This window comes from Pipistrellus hanaki (genome assembly GCF_964339955.1).
Source record: "Pipistrellus hanaki genome assembly, chromosome: 11".
Classification (NCBI taxonomy): Eukaryota; Metazoa; Chordata; class Mammalia; order Chiroptera; family Vespertilionidae; genus Pipistrellus; species Pipistrellus hanaki.
The window spans coordinates 67,157,148-67,173,450 of NC_140513.1; the positions used below are offsets into that span (position 1 = coordinate 67,157,148).

The 16,303-nt window shown below is 48.8% G+C and overlaps 1 protein-coding gene across 1 annotated transcript; it reads right to left on the reverse strand.

Moving 5' to 3' along the window:
- Nucleotides 1-2,066: 2,066 nt before the first annotated feature.
- Nucleotides 2,067-3,921, reverse strand: LOC311629637 (NUT family member 2G-like; the record flags this gene model as incomplete). The annotated part of the gene is made up of 2 exons (XM_084897905.1): nt 2,067-2,785; nt 3,906-3,921. 2 exons carry the CDS (start codon nt 3,919-3,921, stop codon nt 2,067-2,069), a joined length of 735 nt encoding a protein of 244 aa, XP_084754031.1.
- Between the last annotated feature and the right edge of the window lie 12,382 nt (nt 3,922-16,303).

Consider the following 16,303-nt stretch of genomic DNA (forward strand, 5'->3'; position numbering starts at 1 on the left):
GCCTGGAGGACAAGTGGGAAAGCCAAGACCCCGTCCTCCTGCACAGGTGGGTGTTCCCCTCCATCACGGTCATCAGGTACACACGCATGTACACACACACACACATAGAGATAAACACATACATGAACACAGATGCACACAGAGATAGATATGTGCATACACATAAACACACAAGGGGACACCCCCATGAAAAGATACCACACACCACACCCACACAACGCACACACATGCACACACAGATGCACACACTCTCAGGCGCCCAGCTCAGGAGCAAAGAGCAGAGCCCCATCCCATCAGCCTGGGGGAACCCGGGTCTGGGGGCAGCAGTGCCACCCTCTGGGACCTTGTAGGCCCGGAGCTGCGGGCCAGCCCACCTGGGTGACAAAGTCTTCCTGGGAGCACAGCTGGTCCATGTAGCTCAGGAGACCCTCATCCTGCAGCCACTCCTTCACTTCCTCTGCCCATCCTCCGGCGGGGGCCCCCATGGGCAGCACCTCCGTGAGGTCCATGTCCTCCTGCTCGGCCTCATGAGGGATCACATTGTGTGACTCGGTCTCCCAGGGCTGCGGGGCGGTGGGTACAGCCTTCCTGGGAGTGGGTGCTGGGCAGAGGGAAGAGGAGGGAGCGTGAGGGGACAAAGCTCCCACCCGCAGGGCACACAATGCTGAGGGCAGTGTTGGGCATTAACACGGGTGTGACTGTGTGAGGGGAGGCCAGAGGGGAGCACCCAAGAGGGTCAGTGGTGAGGACGTGTGGAGCCACTGACTCCCAAGGGGCCCCGCAGCCAGCCCGCTTCTCAGCAGACTTCACGTGGGCCCGTGGCAGGGAGCGGGGCGAGGGGATGAGAAAGGGGACCCGGTCCAGACCCCATGGGGACACAGGGCGCTGAGGCCCGGCTCTCAGGGCTGCTTCCCTTCAAGCCCAAAGCCCCCTGAGGAGAAGGCCATGTGGGGGACAGAGGCCTGCGCTGGGCCCTGTTGCCTGGGGCCAGGGGCTCCTGTGGGAACGTGCTGGCGTACCTGGCTGCACGCCCACCACTGGGGCTGGGGGCCCCCGAGGACCAGGTCTCCGTGGGGCAGGAGGAGGTTGGGTCTGCGCCCCCTTCTCCAACTGCAACTTCTGAGCCTGCATCTGCTCCTCCGCCTCAAACGCCAGGAACCTGGGGTGAGGGCACAGGCTGTGCTGAGAAGGAGGCCGCCAGGAGCCCGCACAGGCAGCAGCGGGCGGAGGATGGAGAGCAAGGGCCTGGGGGCTGTCAGGGCCCGGACCCTGGGGAGGCAGGAGGGTGCTGAGCACATTGCTGCACAGCCCCTCTGGCTGGGGTCTGGCCCCCTGTGCGGGCACCCCTCCCGAGCCTGTCCTGAGCCTTCATGTCCCGCCCAGGACTGGTCAGCCTCAGAGGAGGGGGAGCTCCCGGGAGTAGGACAGGAGCACCCACGCTCTGAAGCTGAGGGAGAGGCTTCCCCAGGAGGAAGTGCCTCTGGGCTGCGGGGACACCATGCTGAGTGACACCCTCCCACCCCCTCCTCTCTGATGAGACCTCAAAGCTGGACCTTGGCCCCCAGTCAGCCCCCTCCCCCGGTGTGGGGACCCAGGACCCTGACTCACTTTTCTGCCATCTCAAAATAGACCCTCCTGTCACAGTGGCTCTTGCGCTGCCATTCCTGCATGGCCCGCCCTATTCCCTCCGCCAGCGTCATGGTGGGCTTCAGGCGGGACAGGGGCCGGAGCTCTGGCCTGTAATGCCTCAGGGTCAGTCACCGCCCAGCCTGGCCTCTGCCCGCCTGGCCACCCCAGCTCAGTGGAGCCCGTCCCACCCCCACCCGGCAGGACTGAGCACCCGCAGGTGAGGGAGGAGGCGTCTGTGTGCAGACAGACCTTCCAGCTGCTGCTGTCAGGGTCTCACTACACACCAGCCCTGGAGGTGACCCCGCACTCGCACCCATAGCTGGGACCCCACCCTCAGGCCTTCCCGCCAGCGTCCCAGCATCAGCCCGCCTGCAGGGCCCTCCCACCCCCTCTGTGATGGGAGAGCTCCAGGGGCGCCCCCTGCCCTGCCAGTGCACTCACATGAGGAAGCAGCAAAGAGCGTCCACATCAGGGCTCTGGGGAAGGTGCCCCCGGGCCAGGGCCTTGAAGCGCTGCCAACGATGGAAGTCCTCGTACACACTCTTGGGGTCAGAGGAGTCCAGCGAGGCCTTGGACTGGGAGCCGGCCAGGCCACCCTCCCTGGCAGTCCCGTGTGGCCCTGTTCCGGGGTCCACTCGGGGGACAATGGGGATCAGCTGGGCAGCTGGTGGTGGAGCTTGAGGAGGAAGGCTGGGACACCAGCCTCCATCGCCGGCTTGGGTGCACCGGAAAGCCGAGGCGGGCATAATGTTCTCCACCGCAGTGGCTTCCAAGAAGAGGGGTGCAGGACACACAGCACCCCCACAGGCGGCACCTGGAGTGCTCCCGTAGAGGGGGGCCTGGGTCAGGACAATGGTCTGAGCCTGGGAGGGCTGTGGTCGCCTCCCTTCTGAGCTGACCTGGACCATGATGTTGTAAGCCCCAGTCCCAACGGGGCCTTGTCCAGAATCTCCTGCCACCAGAGGTGTCCTGGGCCAAGCCGGCAGCACCAGGGGGCGGCCAGGAGGGAATGATGGGGTTCTGGGGGGCGGCAGGTGCTGCTCCCCAGGGTGCCGGTGTGTGGGGCCAGTAGACGGTGGGGGACAGGGCTGGGCCATGAAAGGAGTCAGGGAGGCACCTGGCTTCAGGCTCACATCTGCTCCCAGTGCTGCAGATGCTGTGGAGACAAAGGAAAGGGGGAATGGAGGAGGAGGCCCAGCAGACAGCACTTAGGCGCTCTGGGCCCCTTTAGCCGCTGGGGAACCAGGGCAGTGAGTCTCACCAGGGAGGGCCCTTTGGATGGGCAAACTGGGGAGGTGGCAAATGACCTCAGGTCATGGTCACCCTCTGACCTCCAGTTGGGAATTATTCCACTGGAGAGCTTGCTCCCCATTCGCCAAGGCTCCCTGACCCCTGTCTGCGAGAAGCACCAGCCCAGCCAGCGCTGACCCTGAGAGCCTCCCTAAGGACTCCCCGGTACCGACCCTGCCAGCCTCAGAGGCCTGGCCCTGGGCAGACGTCTGTTCTGGCGGCCTTGGCCATTTACTACTGACACAGACCTGGTCCTCCTGCCCCTGTGCTCCCCTTCCCCCTTTAAAAAGGAACCCGCCTTCGCAGACGTTCCAGGGAACACCACCCATGCTCCATGAAGCAGGGATGTGCACTGACAGCAAAACCCTCATCCCAAAGGTAAAGGCAGGGCAGAGGGTGTGCCATGAGATGCAGGACAGGAGGGAGTCGGCTGAAGACCTGGGTGGCACGGGGGGAACAATTGGGGACAGTCAGGGAACCGGGCCCTGTCTTGGTGGAAGTTTCCCGGCCGCCCTGCCTGTGTGGAATCCCAGCCACCAGGCAGCTCCCTGGGCTGAGGAGCAGTGAGCTCTGGGCTGGAGGCAGGGGAGAGGCTCTGGGAGGCAGCAGGAGGAGGACCTTCCAGGCAGCTCCAGGTGCCCGCAGAACAGCACACAGGACTGGGCTTTCCCATGACCACCCTGTGCCACCCCCACGACATCGCCCACTACTCTTCCCTCTGGAAGAACCCACATGCCTACTGCTGGCCTTTCTCCACACCCAGGCATGTCCCTGAGCCACCCTGACCCCCTCTGAGGAGCCCTCCCGGCCAGTGCCATCACAGGTTCCCCGGGATCCCAGCCTCCCCGGGTGACAGGTCCTTGGAGGTCTAGTGCTCTCTCACCCCTACTTCAGTCAAACCATGTTTCCCCAGTGACACATTTCAATCCCAAGTCTTGAGGGACAGCTCAGTGTTAAAACACACACCCTCCAATCTATAGTCCTACCTCCTACTGAAGCCATCCCCGCAGGCTCATTCACGGACCACCGCTGCCTAGAAGCCTCCACAACGAGAATAGCCAAGTGGAGGATCCAGAGAGTGACCTGCTCCAACAGCTGCTCACCATCCAGTGGAGGGAAGGTTGGGATTTAAACGGTAGAATGTGGGGCTCCTGACCTTCTGCAGCGGGGGAGGGGCAGAGGGCTGGTTGGCTGGGGTGGTGGGGGGCATTCCATGGAGGGCTCTGATAGGTAGGCAAGAACCAGCAGTTCCGTTCAAATTTAAAGTCACAAATTTAAAGACACACTAACAGTAATGACCCCCAAGGTTAAGTTCTAGGCACCCGGTTATTCATGTGTCCTTTATCTCCGTTCTTGATCCATCACCCTAGTTCTGGGCCCCTCAACCTGCTTTCTATCTGGTCTTGGTTTACTTCAACACAGACTACACTTTCTGAACAAAATTCAGAACATGGGGTCTGAAGAAATAATGGGAATGTATCGCTTACAGATCCCAGTGTTTGAAATTAGGATTGACCCCACAGAGGCAGCATGCTGGGTTGCTGTGTGCACCTCATTCCTTAGGGAGCAGTCCTGTGGCCCCAAGTTCTGCCCAGTGCTGGGAGCCCTGCAGATGCAGCCGGCCCAGCCTTACAACCCATCCCCTTTGCCCCAGTCCATCAGGGCAAGGCCTGCAGCCTACAGGGCAAGACCAGAAATCACCACTTTTTGTTTCTCAGAGTACTATGTTGTTCAATGTCTAATCTTTTATCTTTTGTAATATTTTAAAGAAGTAATGCCTTTGTGTAGTTCAGAGTCAAATTGTGCAAAATGGAAAATGCAGTGATATGTCTTTCTCCTGCCACTTTCCCCTCTTGCAAATGACCGGGAAGGGGATCAGATGATTTTAGTTTCTTTTGAAAGTATGACAAACAAAAGTATATTTTTCTGCTACTATAAGTATGTTTTATTGACGATTGAAATTCTGCAATATAATACAAATATGCAGGGCAGGCAGAGTGACATTGTTCCCATGCTACCTGTCATGTCATGGGAAACTGGTGCAGACAGCCACGTTTTGACCAATGTTTGAACAACAACCTTGCAAAGGAAACATCTGTAAAGCAGCATTTATTGAAAAACCTCCACATACTGAATAAATACAGGAGGGACGGGGTCAGTCCCCTTTCTCTGCTGCAGGGACAGCCTGGGCCTCTTCCCAGGGTGCCTCGCGCCAGGACACAGGAGCACGCCCACTGGGGGCGGGGCTCTGTCCTACAACTGCTCCCAGCGTCCGTTGCAGCGGTTGGCTCCCATAGGCGCATGCGCTAAGGCAGTTGCTCCCATAGGCGCGCATGCGCTAATGGCAGGGAGCGTCCCCAACTGCCGCCCAGGCTGCGCGTGGGGCCTGGCATGGCGGCCTCTGGAGTCCGTTAGGTGAACAGGAGGGAAGGGGCGCGCGGCCTCCGCCCCCCTCAGGTGTCCCCCTCTTCTCTGCTGTTTGCCCCCAGGTCTGTGTTCCCCACCCCGCTCACTTCCGGTGGTGCTCACAGGGGAATGGGCTCTGACTGGCGGTGCTGGGCGGGCGGTCAGTGTGCGGGGCCTCCCGGGGTCCAGTGATGCCCGTGAGCTGTCCGCCCGGGGCTCCTCTGTGTCCCCGCTTTCTGGGCACGCAGCTCCCGGCAGTTCTTCCGGATCTGAAAGCGCCTCCGGGTCAGCAGGAAGCTGCCCTCATTGGAAATGAGCGGACATGGCGGAGCCTCCCCTCCCCACAGGTCCCGGGCTCCTTCCCCCTGGAGCCCCTCAGCCCGAGGCTTCCTTCCCCCGCACCCGGCCCTGAGGGCAGCGGCCTTGTGACCACATAATGCCTCTGCCTGGAGCCTGGGGTGGAGGGCAGGCCTGGGTGTGTGAGGCCTGTGGTGTGTGAGGCCTGGGGTGGGGGGCAGGCCTGGGTGTGTGAGGCCTGTGGTGTGTGAGGCCTGGGGTGGGGGGCAGGCCTGGGTGTGTGAGGCCTGGGGTGTGTGAGGCCTGGGGTGGGGGGCAGGCCTGGGTGTGTGAGGCCTGGGGTAGGGGGCAGGCCTGGGTGTGTGAGGCCTGGGGTGTGTGAGGCCTGGGGTGGGGGGCAGGCCTGGGTGTGTGAGGCCTGGGGTGGGGGGCAGGCCTGGGTGTGTGAGGCCTGGGGTGGGGGGCAGGCCTGGGTGTGTGAGGCCTGGGGTGGGGGGCAGGCCTGGGTGTGTGAGGCCTGGGGTGGGGGGCAGGCCTGGGGTGGGGGGCAGGCTTGGGGTGGGGAGCAGGCCTGTGGTGTGTGAGGCCTGGGGTGGGGGGCAGGCCTGGGTGTGTGAGGCCTGGGGTGGGGGGCAGGCCTGTGGTGTGTGAGGCCTGGGGTGGGGGGCAGGCCTGGGTGTGTGAAGCTTGGGGTGGGGGGCAGGCTTGGGGTGGGGAGCAGGCCTGTGGTGTGTGAGGCCTGGGGTGTGTGAGGCCTGGGGTGGGGGGCAGGCCTGGGTGTGTGAGGCCTGGGGTGAGGGGCAGGCCTGGGTGTGTGAGGCCTGGGTGTGTGAGGCCTGGGGTGGGGGGCAGGCCTGGGTGAGTGAAGCCTGGGGTGGGGGGCAGGCCTGGGGTCTGTGCCTGTTCGCTTGGTGGAGGGAATCTGAGGTGTGGATTCAAATGTGTGCGCTCGCTCTGTCTGTGGATGTCTGTGACCACGGGAGGTCATGCCTGTGTTTCTGTGAGTGTGTAGGGTTGAGTGCTGTATTTGGAGGGTGTTGAGATGTAGTGGATGAATACTCAAGCAGTGGGTGGTAATGTGTTTGTAATTTGGTGTTTGCTGAAATTTCCTCGTCTTGTTTTTCCCCCTTCGAATTCTGGGTTTTTTTCTAATGGCTGATTTGGAAGGATTATCTGCATACGCATAGGGCAATGTTAGGACAAGTACAGGCATTCATTAACTTGGGTGTATGATCTGTGTTTTGTATTTGGGGAATGTAGACGGATCATTGTGTATTCGGGGCATGTTGTAATGTTATGTGTATTTCTTTTTGTGATCTATGCCTGTTTCAGTGTGCAGAGGGCAGATCTGTGACTATGTTTAGGACTGGTAGGTCTTGTATATGCGGATGTGCAGTAGTGTTAGTGTGATTCGGTGTGGTGTGTATGTGGCTGTATTCTGCAAGATGGAAGAGTTAATTCTGTGGGAATTTGGGAGTGTGGGGTTCTGTGTACGCAGGTGGTGTGGCATGAAGTGTATTTGGGACATAAGTATAGGGAGGTGGGTTTGCATATTTGCAGTGCTCTGGGTGTTCGTGGGTCTATTTCGGGGCTTCTCTTCCATGGTGAATCCTCCTGCCAACAGAATGTACTCCTCACTTGTTCGAATGTCCCAATAACTGCTTGTCTCAGTATAAGCAGATTCCAGTAACTCTGACTGCCCTCTTCATAATCTTCCCCAATAAAATGACAGTGTTTTGTACTGATCACATTGTGGATTGTTGCCAGAAAGGAGCCAGGCCTAGTTTTATATTTTAAAATGTTACATCTATACATATAAAAGCCTAAGTGACTGTTTGACTTTGACCGGTAGCTATGACGTGCACTGACCACCTGGGGGCAGACACTCAATGTACAGGCATGGAAACATGGAACAGACTGAACAATTTCAGAAGGAAGGGTGGGGGAGGGATACATGCACCAGTGGGGTCCATTGGCTTGGCCTGCACTAGGCCTCCAACATCCCCTGAGGGATCCCAGATTGTGAGAGGGCACAGGCAAAGGGACCCCACCAGTGCACAAATCAGAGCATGGGTGTGTAGTATTTAAACACACATGTATTTTTATACTAGTTACAAGGTAGGTAGATGTTTTGGGGGTTGTTTGTTGAAATTTTTTCTTTTTTTGCTTTGGTTCTGAAATGGGAAGGCATGGCTCTGAGTTTCTGGGTGAGGGACAGGAGTACCTTGGTATCCTGAATCAGCACTGAAAACCCCAACCAGGTGCAATTAATGCAAAATGCTAGAATGGCTGGGTTGGACAGAGCTGGCTTTCTGTGGCTGATATTTTTTGGAGTGTAGTATTCCCCCGTCTCTCCATGGACAGAGGGATCTTCTGTTCTTTTTTTTTTTTTTTAATAATTTAAGAAAATGTTTTATTACAGTTGCCATACAATTATTATATTAGTTTCAAGTGTGCAACATGGTGATGAAACATTTATATAACTTACAAATTGATTATCTTGATAAGTCTAGTACCTATTTGACAACATAAGTAGTTTTATTGACTTTACTAGTATATCCCTGTGGCTGTTTTCATAATTGGCAATTTGTATATTAATCCCTTCCACTTTTTCCTTCATCCAGCCTCCCTTCAATTTGACACATCATAATTAAAATGGCAAAATTTAAAGACAAAGAATTCTAAAAGCAGTTAGTTACCTACCAGGGAGTGCCCATACAACTGTCAGCTTATTTCTCAACAGAAACCTTGCAGGCCAGAAGGGAGTGCAAGAAATATTCAAAGTGATGAAAAGCAAGGGCCTGCAACCAAGACTAGCCTACAGAGGAGAGCTATCAGTCAGAATTGAATGTTAGATAAAGAGCTTCACAGATAAGAAAAAGCTAAAGGACTTCATTACCATCACACTAGTGTTACACGAAGTGTTGAAGGGTCTTTAAAAAGAAAAAAAATTAAAATATGAACAATAAAGTGGCAATAAATACATATCTATCAACAATTGAATGTTAAAAAAATAAATAGAACCAGAGGCATGGAAACATGGAACAGACTGATAAATCTCAGAGTGAAGGGGGCTGGAGGATGGGGAAGCTTACCTGTGTACTAGAGGCCCAGTGCACAGAATTCATGAAGATTAGGCCTGCCTTTCTTCCGGCCACCAGCAGGCACCGGGGACCTGGGCTTCCTTCCTGCCACTGGCAGGCACCAGGACCCGGCTTCCTCACAGCCCTTGCCTCATCCAGAAGGACAGAAGGACTTCTGATCTAATTAGCATAATACACTTTTATTATTATAGATATGCATTACCCATGGACACAGATAATAGGGTATTGAAGGCCTGGGGTGTGGTGCAGGATCCGGGTCGTTAAGAGGGGGCATCTGTAATACTCTCAACAATATCTTTAAAAAATAAATAAAATTTTAAACAAGATCATAATCAATTTCGTAAACTACTTTTTATTTAACATAGAGAATTCTGCAATATAAATTACCACAAACTTAGCAGCTTAAAACAACACATTTATTTCCTAAGCATTTTTGTTGCCAGACTGAAATCCAGTGTTGGTCAGGTTGCAGTCTTATCAGAGTGTTGACTGGGGAAATGTTGGCTTTCAAGTTCCCTCAGCTAATTGGCAGGATTCATTTCCTTGCAGCCATAAACTGTCCTAGCTGTCAGCAGTGAATTGCTCTCGGCTCTTAGAGGCCCCTTTTATTCCTTGCCATAAATGGGGTCCTCTTGATAGCCCCTCTCACACCATAGCAGCTTCTTCAAAGCTGTCAGTTGGACATCTCCCGAGGGCTCCCAGACTGCAAGAAGGTGCAGGCTGGAATGAGGGAACCCTCCCCCGTCCCATTCCACCCCCCCACCCACCCCCCACCCCCCGCCGCCGCCAGGGCACAAATTTTCATGCACTGGCCTCTAATATATGATAAACCCTCATTCAATATCATACTCAGTGGCTAAAAACTGAAAGCTTTTCCTCTAAAATCTGGAACAAGACAAGGATGTCTACTCATAGCACTCTCATTCCACATAGTGCTAGAAGTCCTAGCCAGAGCAGTAAGGCAAGAGAAAGAAAGAAAAGGCATCCAAATAATGAAGTCAAACTGTCACTTTTTGTGGATGACATGATTCTGTATATACTCCACCAAATCCTAAATACTCCACCAAAAAACTATTAGAAATAATAAACAAATACAGTCAAGTTGCAGAATATAAAACCAATGTGCAAAAATTGATTGCCTTGAGCCAGTCAGGCCGAGGCAGATGTCTTCGGGGTACAGAGACCGGTTGCCAATAGTGGCCCAGAGCCCAGGACCCCCTAGACTGCTTAGCCTGTACTATGCTGGTCACCACCCAGAATCTGCTTATTTAAAAAGATTGAAAACGATAACAAAATGGAAAAATACAATGTGTTCATGGATTGGAAGACATAGTTAAAATGGCCATATTATGTAAAGCATTATACAGATTTAATGCAATACCCATCAAAATCCCAATGTCATTTTTTAAAGAAATAGAACAAGAAGTTACCAGATTTATATAGAACCACAAAATGTGAGAAGCCATGTCCTGCGTAGCTTAGAGTTTGGGATTTAGAGAAGGGCCCCTGGTAAATGATGAGACAAGACAAGAAATAATAATTTGGAAATTCAGAGCCAGTTGGAGAGTCCAACACTAGGGGAAGGACTTCGCTGCTGGCCAGACACTGCCAACCTTTTATTCAATTTTGGATACACATATTGCCCTTAGGCAATTCCGATAGCAGACAGACAATCTTAAATGTCAGTAAATATTAGTAAAGGTTTACTTTGAGACTATTTGGTCAGGAAATTTCTTGAGCCACCTTTGTCTTGACTAAACAATTGGTGCATAACTGGCCCTTGCCAGGGCTCAAGGTTCACGAGCATTTCAGGCTCCTTGTTTACACTTTTCTGACAGTGAAGACAATGGGTAGCTTCCAACATCTCCCCCTTTTCATTTCCTTAATAAATCCTGAAAAGTGCTGCTTTTAGGATTCAAGTTCTTTTAAGACTTCATTTTGCACCTGCAGACTAGAAATATAAGAACAAGAATGAGATAGACATTAGTGGTTATGCTGAGAGGCAAATGTAAGGAGATCCAGTGAAAGGGATTAAATTCTTTCATGTCCTTTCTAAATTGTCAGGCATCCAAGGAATTAGTTTGTGAGTTTGCCTGGGGTAATAGTACAATATGCTGTTGTAATTCTAAAATATCAAGGGTTGTTTTGCCTTTACCCCAAGCACCAAGAAGGTGATTTTTTTATTGATTCCCAAAGGTATGTGGTTCTATAATAGGGAACAGGGGTTACACAGATCTGGGAAAAATTAAAAGGACACTGTAAAGATATTCTTTGCTCTAGGCTGTGGATTTTATCACCCATCCACAGGACTGTAGACTTTAGTGCTGATAATTCTATCTCAAACTGGCAATCAATTCATTTTGTATAGACAAGGTCTTCATTAAGTTTCCTTAACTTGTACAAACTGAGAAGTTTGAAGTTTATATCATGGATGAAGCAGCAATGCCCACAGAAGTAACATTACAAGGGCAAAGAGTTCTTTAACATTCCAAGAAATTTTTTTTGTCATTTTAAGACTTTTACCAGATCATGTAACAGTTGGTAGGTTTGATGAGATTCCCAAGGCTGGGTTAGGTTAGTAGGAACTCAAGCAAAAGTAAGTTGTTTTAAAATCATAAGGGGATCTTTTGGAATGTAGAATTAACATGTGCATGACACGTCAAACAGAGTGCTTGTAGCATTAAGGTGCATCTGGATGGGGTCTGAGAGGAGTGCAAACAGCTCAAACACACAGGCAATGGCAAATACTCTTATTGGGAGTTCCCCATAAGGTATGGATGGAATTATCTGAGTTATAATTAAAACTATACCATTTAATAGGTGCGAGTGCAGCAGCTAATTTCCATTGCGTATTTTGTGGGGGCCAATTATCATGTTGTAATTGAGATCCAACAAATCCTCCTCCATGCCGTGAAATGGAGTGATAGGATGTGTTCCCCTTTCATTTTAAGGTGTTATTGTTACTATAAACTGACCCGTAGGGGCTCCAATCCACAGAGGAAAAACTGTTACTAAGTTTGCTGCTGGTGGGGTAGTCACTATAACAGTCCTGTCAATTAATTTCTTCCTCAGAGGGGTGCCATTCATAAGACTTTTTACATAATGGCTTGGGGGGGGGGGGGTCCTAGTAAAGTTACATTTTTGCACCTCTCCCCAGAGCAAGTAGTGATAGTAGATATATTTGGGCTTTTGCTTCCCCCACCTTTGGTGTCCATGCTAACCATAAGCCTCTCTTTAATTCTACACACAAAGGAGCAATAGTTTGATTCTGTGTCATATAAAAGAGAAGCTGGGTGGCGACACCTATGTAATTATACTTTGCCCATATATTTCCTTGTCCCAGCCGTGTTCCTCCTGGATGACCAGTGTTTGGTATTATTGGTGACTACATTAGGCAGGGGATCAGCCCATGTAAGGGTTCTTACCCATGGTGGGTCAGGAACGTTAAGTCCAAAATACTTCCCCATTTGCCCCAGGTGATATTACCGCACAGCTGGTTACTGCTAGCAGGGCAAGAAAGATATTCTCAGGCATTCTTGGGGTATTGGTATCCTCACAAATTCACTCAGCTTTTTTATTTTCCACATGTAAATGAAATATGGTATTTATATTTCTCTGTCTGACTTACTTCACTTAACATACCCTCTAAGTCCATCTGTGCTGTTGCAAATGGCAAAGTTTTATTCTTTTTATGGCCAAGTAATATTCCATAGTTTCTCTGTACCACTGCTTTTTTATCCACTCATCTATTTTATTAATTTATTTTTTAGGAAGAGGGAGAGATATAGAAACATTAGTGATGAGAGAGAATCATTGATCAGCTGCCTTTTGCATGTCCCCCACTGGGGATTGAGCCTGCAACCTGGAATCGAACTATGATCTTCTGGTTCATAGGTTGACATTCAACCACTGATCACACCAGGTTGGCAGTCCATTCATTTATTTTTTTCTTTTGATTTTTCTTTTTTATTATTTAAAGTATTACAAATAGTAGTACATATGTCTATTTTTAACATATCTTAAAGAAAAAACAGTCTTGTTTTATTTTGTAGCATCCATGAAGAGAGAGGGGCTCCCAAGAGCCACCCAAAATTGGACAGGGTACCTTTCTCTTAAGCTAGTCTTTCTCTTCATGGGTACAGAAATTCCAGAGGTATCCCCAAATTCTGACAAATGTCTTTTATTTGTATAAATTTCAAATGATGGACTGCAAAATAAAAACATGGCAAAAAATGAGATTTTTAATAACACTCTCAAGAGTGGGCATTCATTTTAAAGGATTACCAAAATATAATACCTAGTAATTTTCAAGTTACCTTACTTTGTCTAGGGAATTTTCTTAAAACCTTTATTATTGGCCACATGTACCGCTCATATTCTCTCTCCCCATCCCCACATTTTGTTTGCTCTGGGGAAATCCAGTAATTGCCTGGCCATCTACTGTTTCTTTTCTAATAAATTAAATTAAAAGCATGCTTACTAGACTAACAATAAACCACAAAGATACATAAAAAATAATTAATAGATAAGCGCCCAATAATTTTCTTTTTAATATCTAGAACATAAAAGAGGTTGAATCTGCATTGATTGAATCAGGAGGCAGAATGCTCATGCTTTTCCTTTGAGCGCCACCTTGTGTATTTTTTGGTTGCCTGTTTTTTTTTAATGCCCGGTTTTTCCACAAAGTCTAATTTATTTATAAGCTTTTTGCACATAATTTAACTGATTCTTCACATCAGTGCTTATCATTTGATTTGGGAAATGTGGGCCAGCTATCTGTATAATAGGAAAAGCAAGTCTCCCCTCCACCATCATGTCCTTTAATCCTTCTTGGATAGCTCTTTGCACGGGTGACTCCATTAACCATGAATTAAATGTTCCAGGACTAGGACATGGAGGTGGGGAGGCCATGAGGCCATTCCTCCATTTTTTTTCCTCCTCTTTAGGAGCAGCGGGTGCAAGGGGAGGAGGTTTATCTTCTCTTGTCTCTCTAAAAGGCTCTAGCAAATGCAATACTGTGTTCCACAAAGAGAAACAATTTGGAGGCCAATTTTTCCCCTGCTACTGAGCTGTTTTCAAGTTATGACCCATTCTTTCCCAACATTCAACATCTAATGTACCCTCTCCAGGTAACCAAGGGCTATGTTCCATAATAATATGCAAAAACTGGAAGAGAATACCTTCTGACACTTTAATTCCTTTATCCTTGAGCAAGCCAAAAGTCTACAATAAAGATTCTACCCTTTTGACGAATTCTGCCCCATTAGCCTGGGTAAAAAAGATATTCCCACCCTACTTACAGATCGCAATTTCTGCCATGGGCTTTGCACACAGTGAATTTCCCCACCTATCCAGTGAATTCCTTACCCCACCTTGCCAGTGAAACTTTGTTTTTCCACTCTAAGAAAATCTTTTCCAGACACCCATCATTGAGGCACCAGATGTCAGAAGCGATTTCCTGCATGGCTTAGGGTTCAGGATCTGGAGAAGGGCCGTGGGTAAATGAGATGAGATGAGACAAGAAATAATAATTTGGAAATTGGGGGCCATGCGGAGAGTCCAACACTAGGGGAAGGACTTTGCTGATGGCCAAGCCCTGCCAACCTTTTATTCAATTTTGGATACACATATTGCCCTTCGTCAGGCAGGCAATTCTGGTAGCAGACAGACTATCTTAAAGGTCAGTAAATATTAGTAAAGATTTACTTTGAGACTATTTGGTCATGACATTGTTTGAGTCACAATTGTTCCAACTAAATAATCGGTTTATAGTTTTGGCCCTTGCCAGACATCGAGGTTCACCAGCATTTCGGGCTCCTTGTGAAGACAATGGGTAGCTTCCAACAACAAAAGACCCTGAATAGCCAAAGCAATTCTGAGAAAAAGAACAAATCTGGAAGTATCACACTGCCTGACATCAAATTATACTACAGAGCTATGATAATCAAAACAGCACGATACTGACAGAGATGCAGATTCACAGATCAATAGAACAGAACAGAGAGCCCAACTGTGAAACCACATGTACATGGACAAATAATCCAGAAATGCACAATGTGTTGGGAAAACTAGAACAGTGTTTTTCAACCGCTGTGTGTGCCGCGAGATGTTGCCTGGTGTGCCGTAGGTGCAGACAAGACAAGAATTTTATAATTTTTCACTATTTTGTTTACTTAATATTTCATAATAAAGTAATTATAAAATACTTTCTTTGTTTTTATTTGATTCCTATTCAAGAGAATTACTTTATATATAGTCAATATAGGCACAGAGTTAAATTTTTTAACATTTTCTAATGGTGGTGTGCCTCATGATTTTTTTCATGAAACAAGTGTGCCTTTGCCCAAAAAAGGTTGAAAAACACTGAACTAGAAAGCCTCATGCAAACAAATGAAACGATTAGTTTGACTCCATGTACAAAAGTTAAGTCAAAATGGATCAAAGACCTACTAGTAAATATAAAACCCAAAACAGTAAGTTACATAAAAGAAAATATAGGTACCAAATTTATGGGCCTGGATTATAGAGAATATTTTTATAAAGTTGATGCCAAAGGCAAGGGAAATTAAAGGCAAAAATAAGTGAATGGGACTATATTAAACTAAACAGCTTCCACACAGCAAAAGAAACTCACAATAAAACAAAGAGGCAACCAATTAGATGGGAGAAGATATTTGCAAACAGTAGCTTCAACAAAGGTTTAATTCCAAAAATATATAAAAAAAAAAAAACTCACAAAACTCAACACCAAACAACCCAATCAAAAAGTGGGCAGATGTGCGAAAATACACCTCTCCCAAGAAGACTTACAGCCGATAGACATATGAAAAGATGTTCAACCTCACTAGCAATTAGGAAAACGCAAACTAAAACTACAATGAGAGCCAAAACTGGTTTGGTTCAGTGGATAGATAGTCGGCCTGCGGACTGAGGGGTCCCAGGTTCGATTCCGGACAAGGGCATGTACCTTGGTTGCGGGCACATCCCCAGTGGGGGAAGGGGGGTGCAGGAGGCAGCTGATCGATGTTTCTCTCTCATCGATGTTTCTGGCTCTCTCCCTTCCTCTCTGTAAAAATTAATAAAATATATATTTTTTTAAAAACTATAATGAAATACCACCTTACATCTGTTAGAGTGCCCTTTAGCAACAAGACAAGCAATAACAGTGTTGGAGAGGTTGTGGGGGAAAAGGGAACTCTTTTATTTTTTAGGCTGAAAATTGTCAGAGGCTTTATGTTATATCAGGTGGATATATGTGTCATAATACAGGGTGGACACTGGAGAAACAGAATTAGGAAAATGTGCCTTCTATTACAACGTAGAGTCCCACAGCTTCAAAGAACAAATTGTCAGTGCCTCCTTTGTGTAAGACAGTAATACTGGTACATTTTCATGACATACTAATAGTAGAAAAGAAACATGTACTAAATAAGGTATTATACTTGAATGGTTGTGAGACATTTAAAATTTCCCAGAAAACAATTCTTGCTCTTTATGGTTATAAGGAAAAAACGTGTAGATAATTTGGGGCTAGATAAAGAACATTCATGAAGTGATATATCTAATTTGAGAAAGTA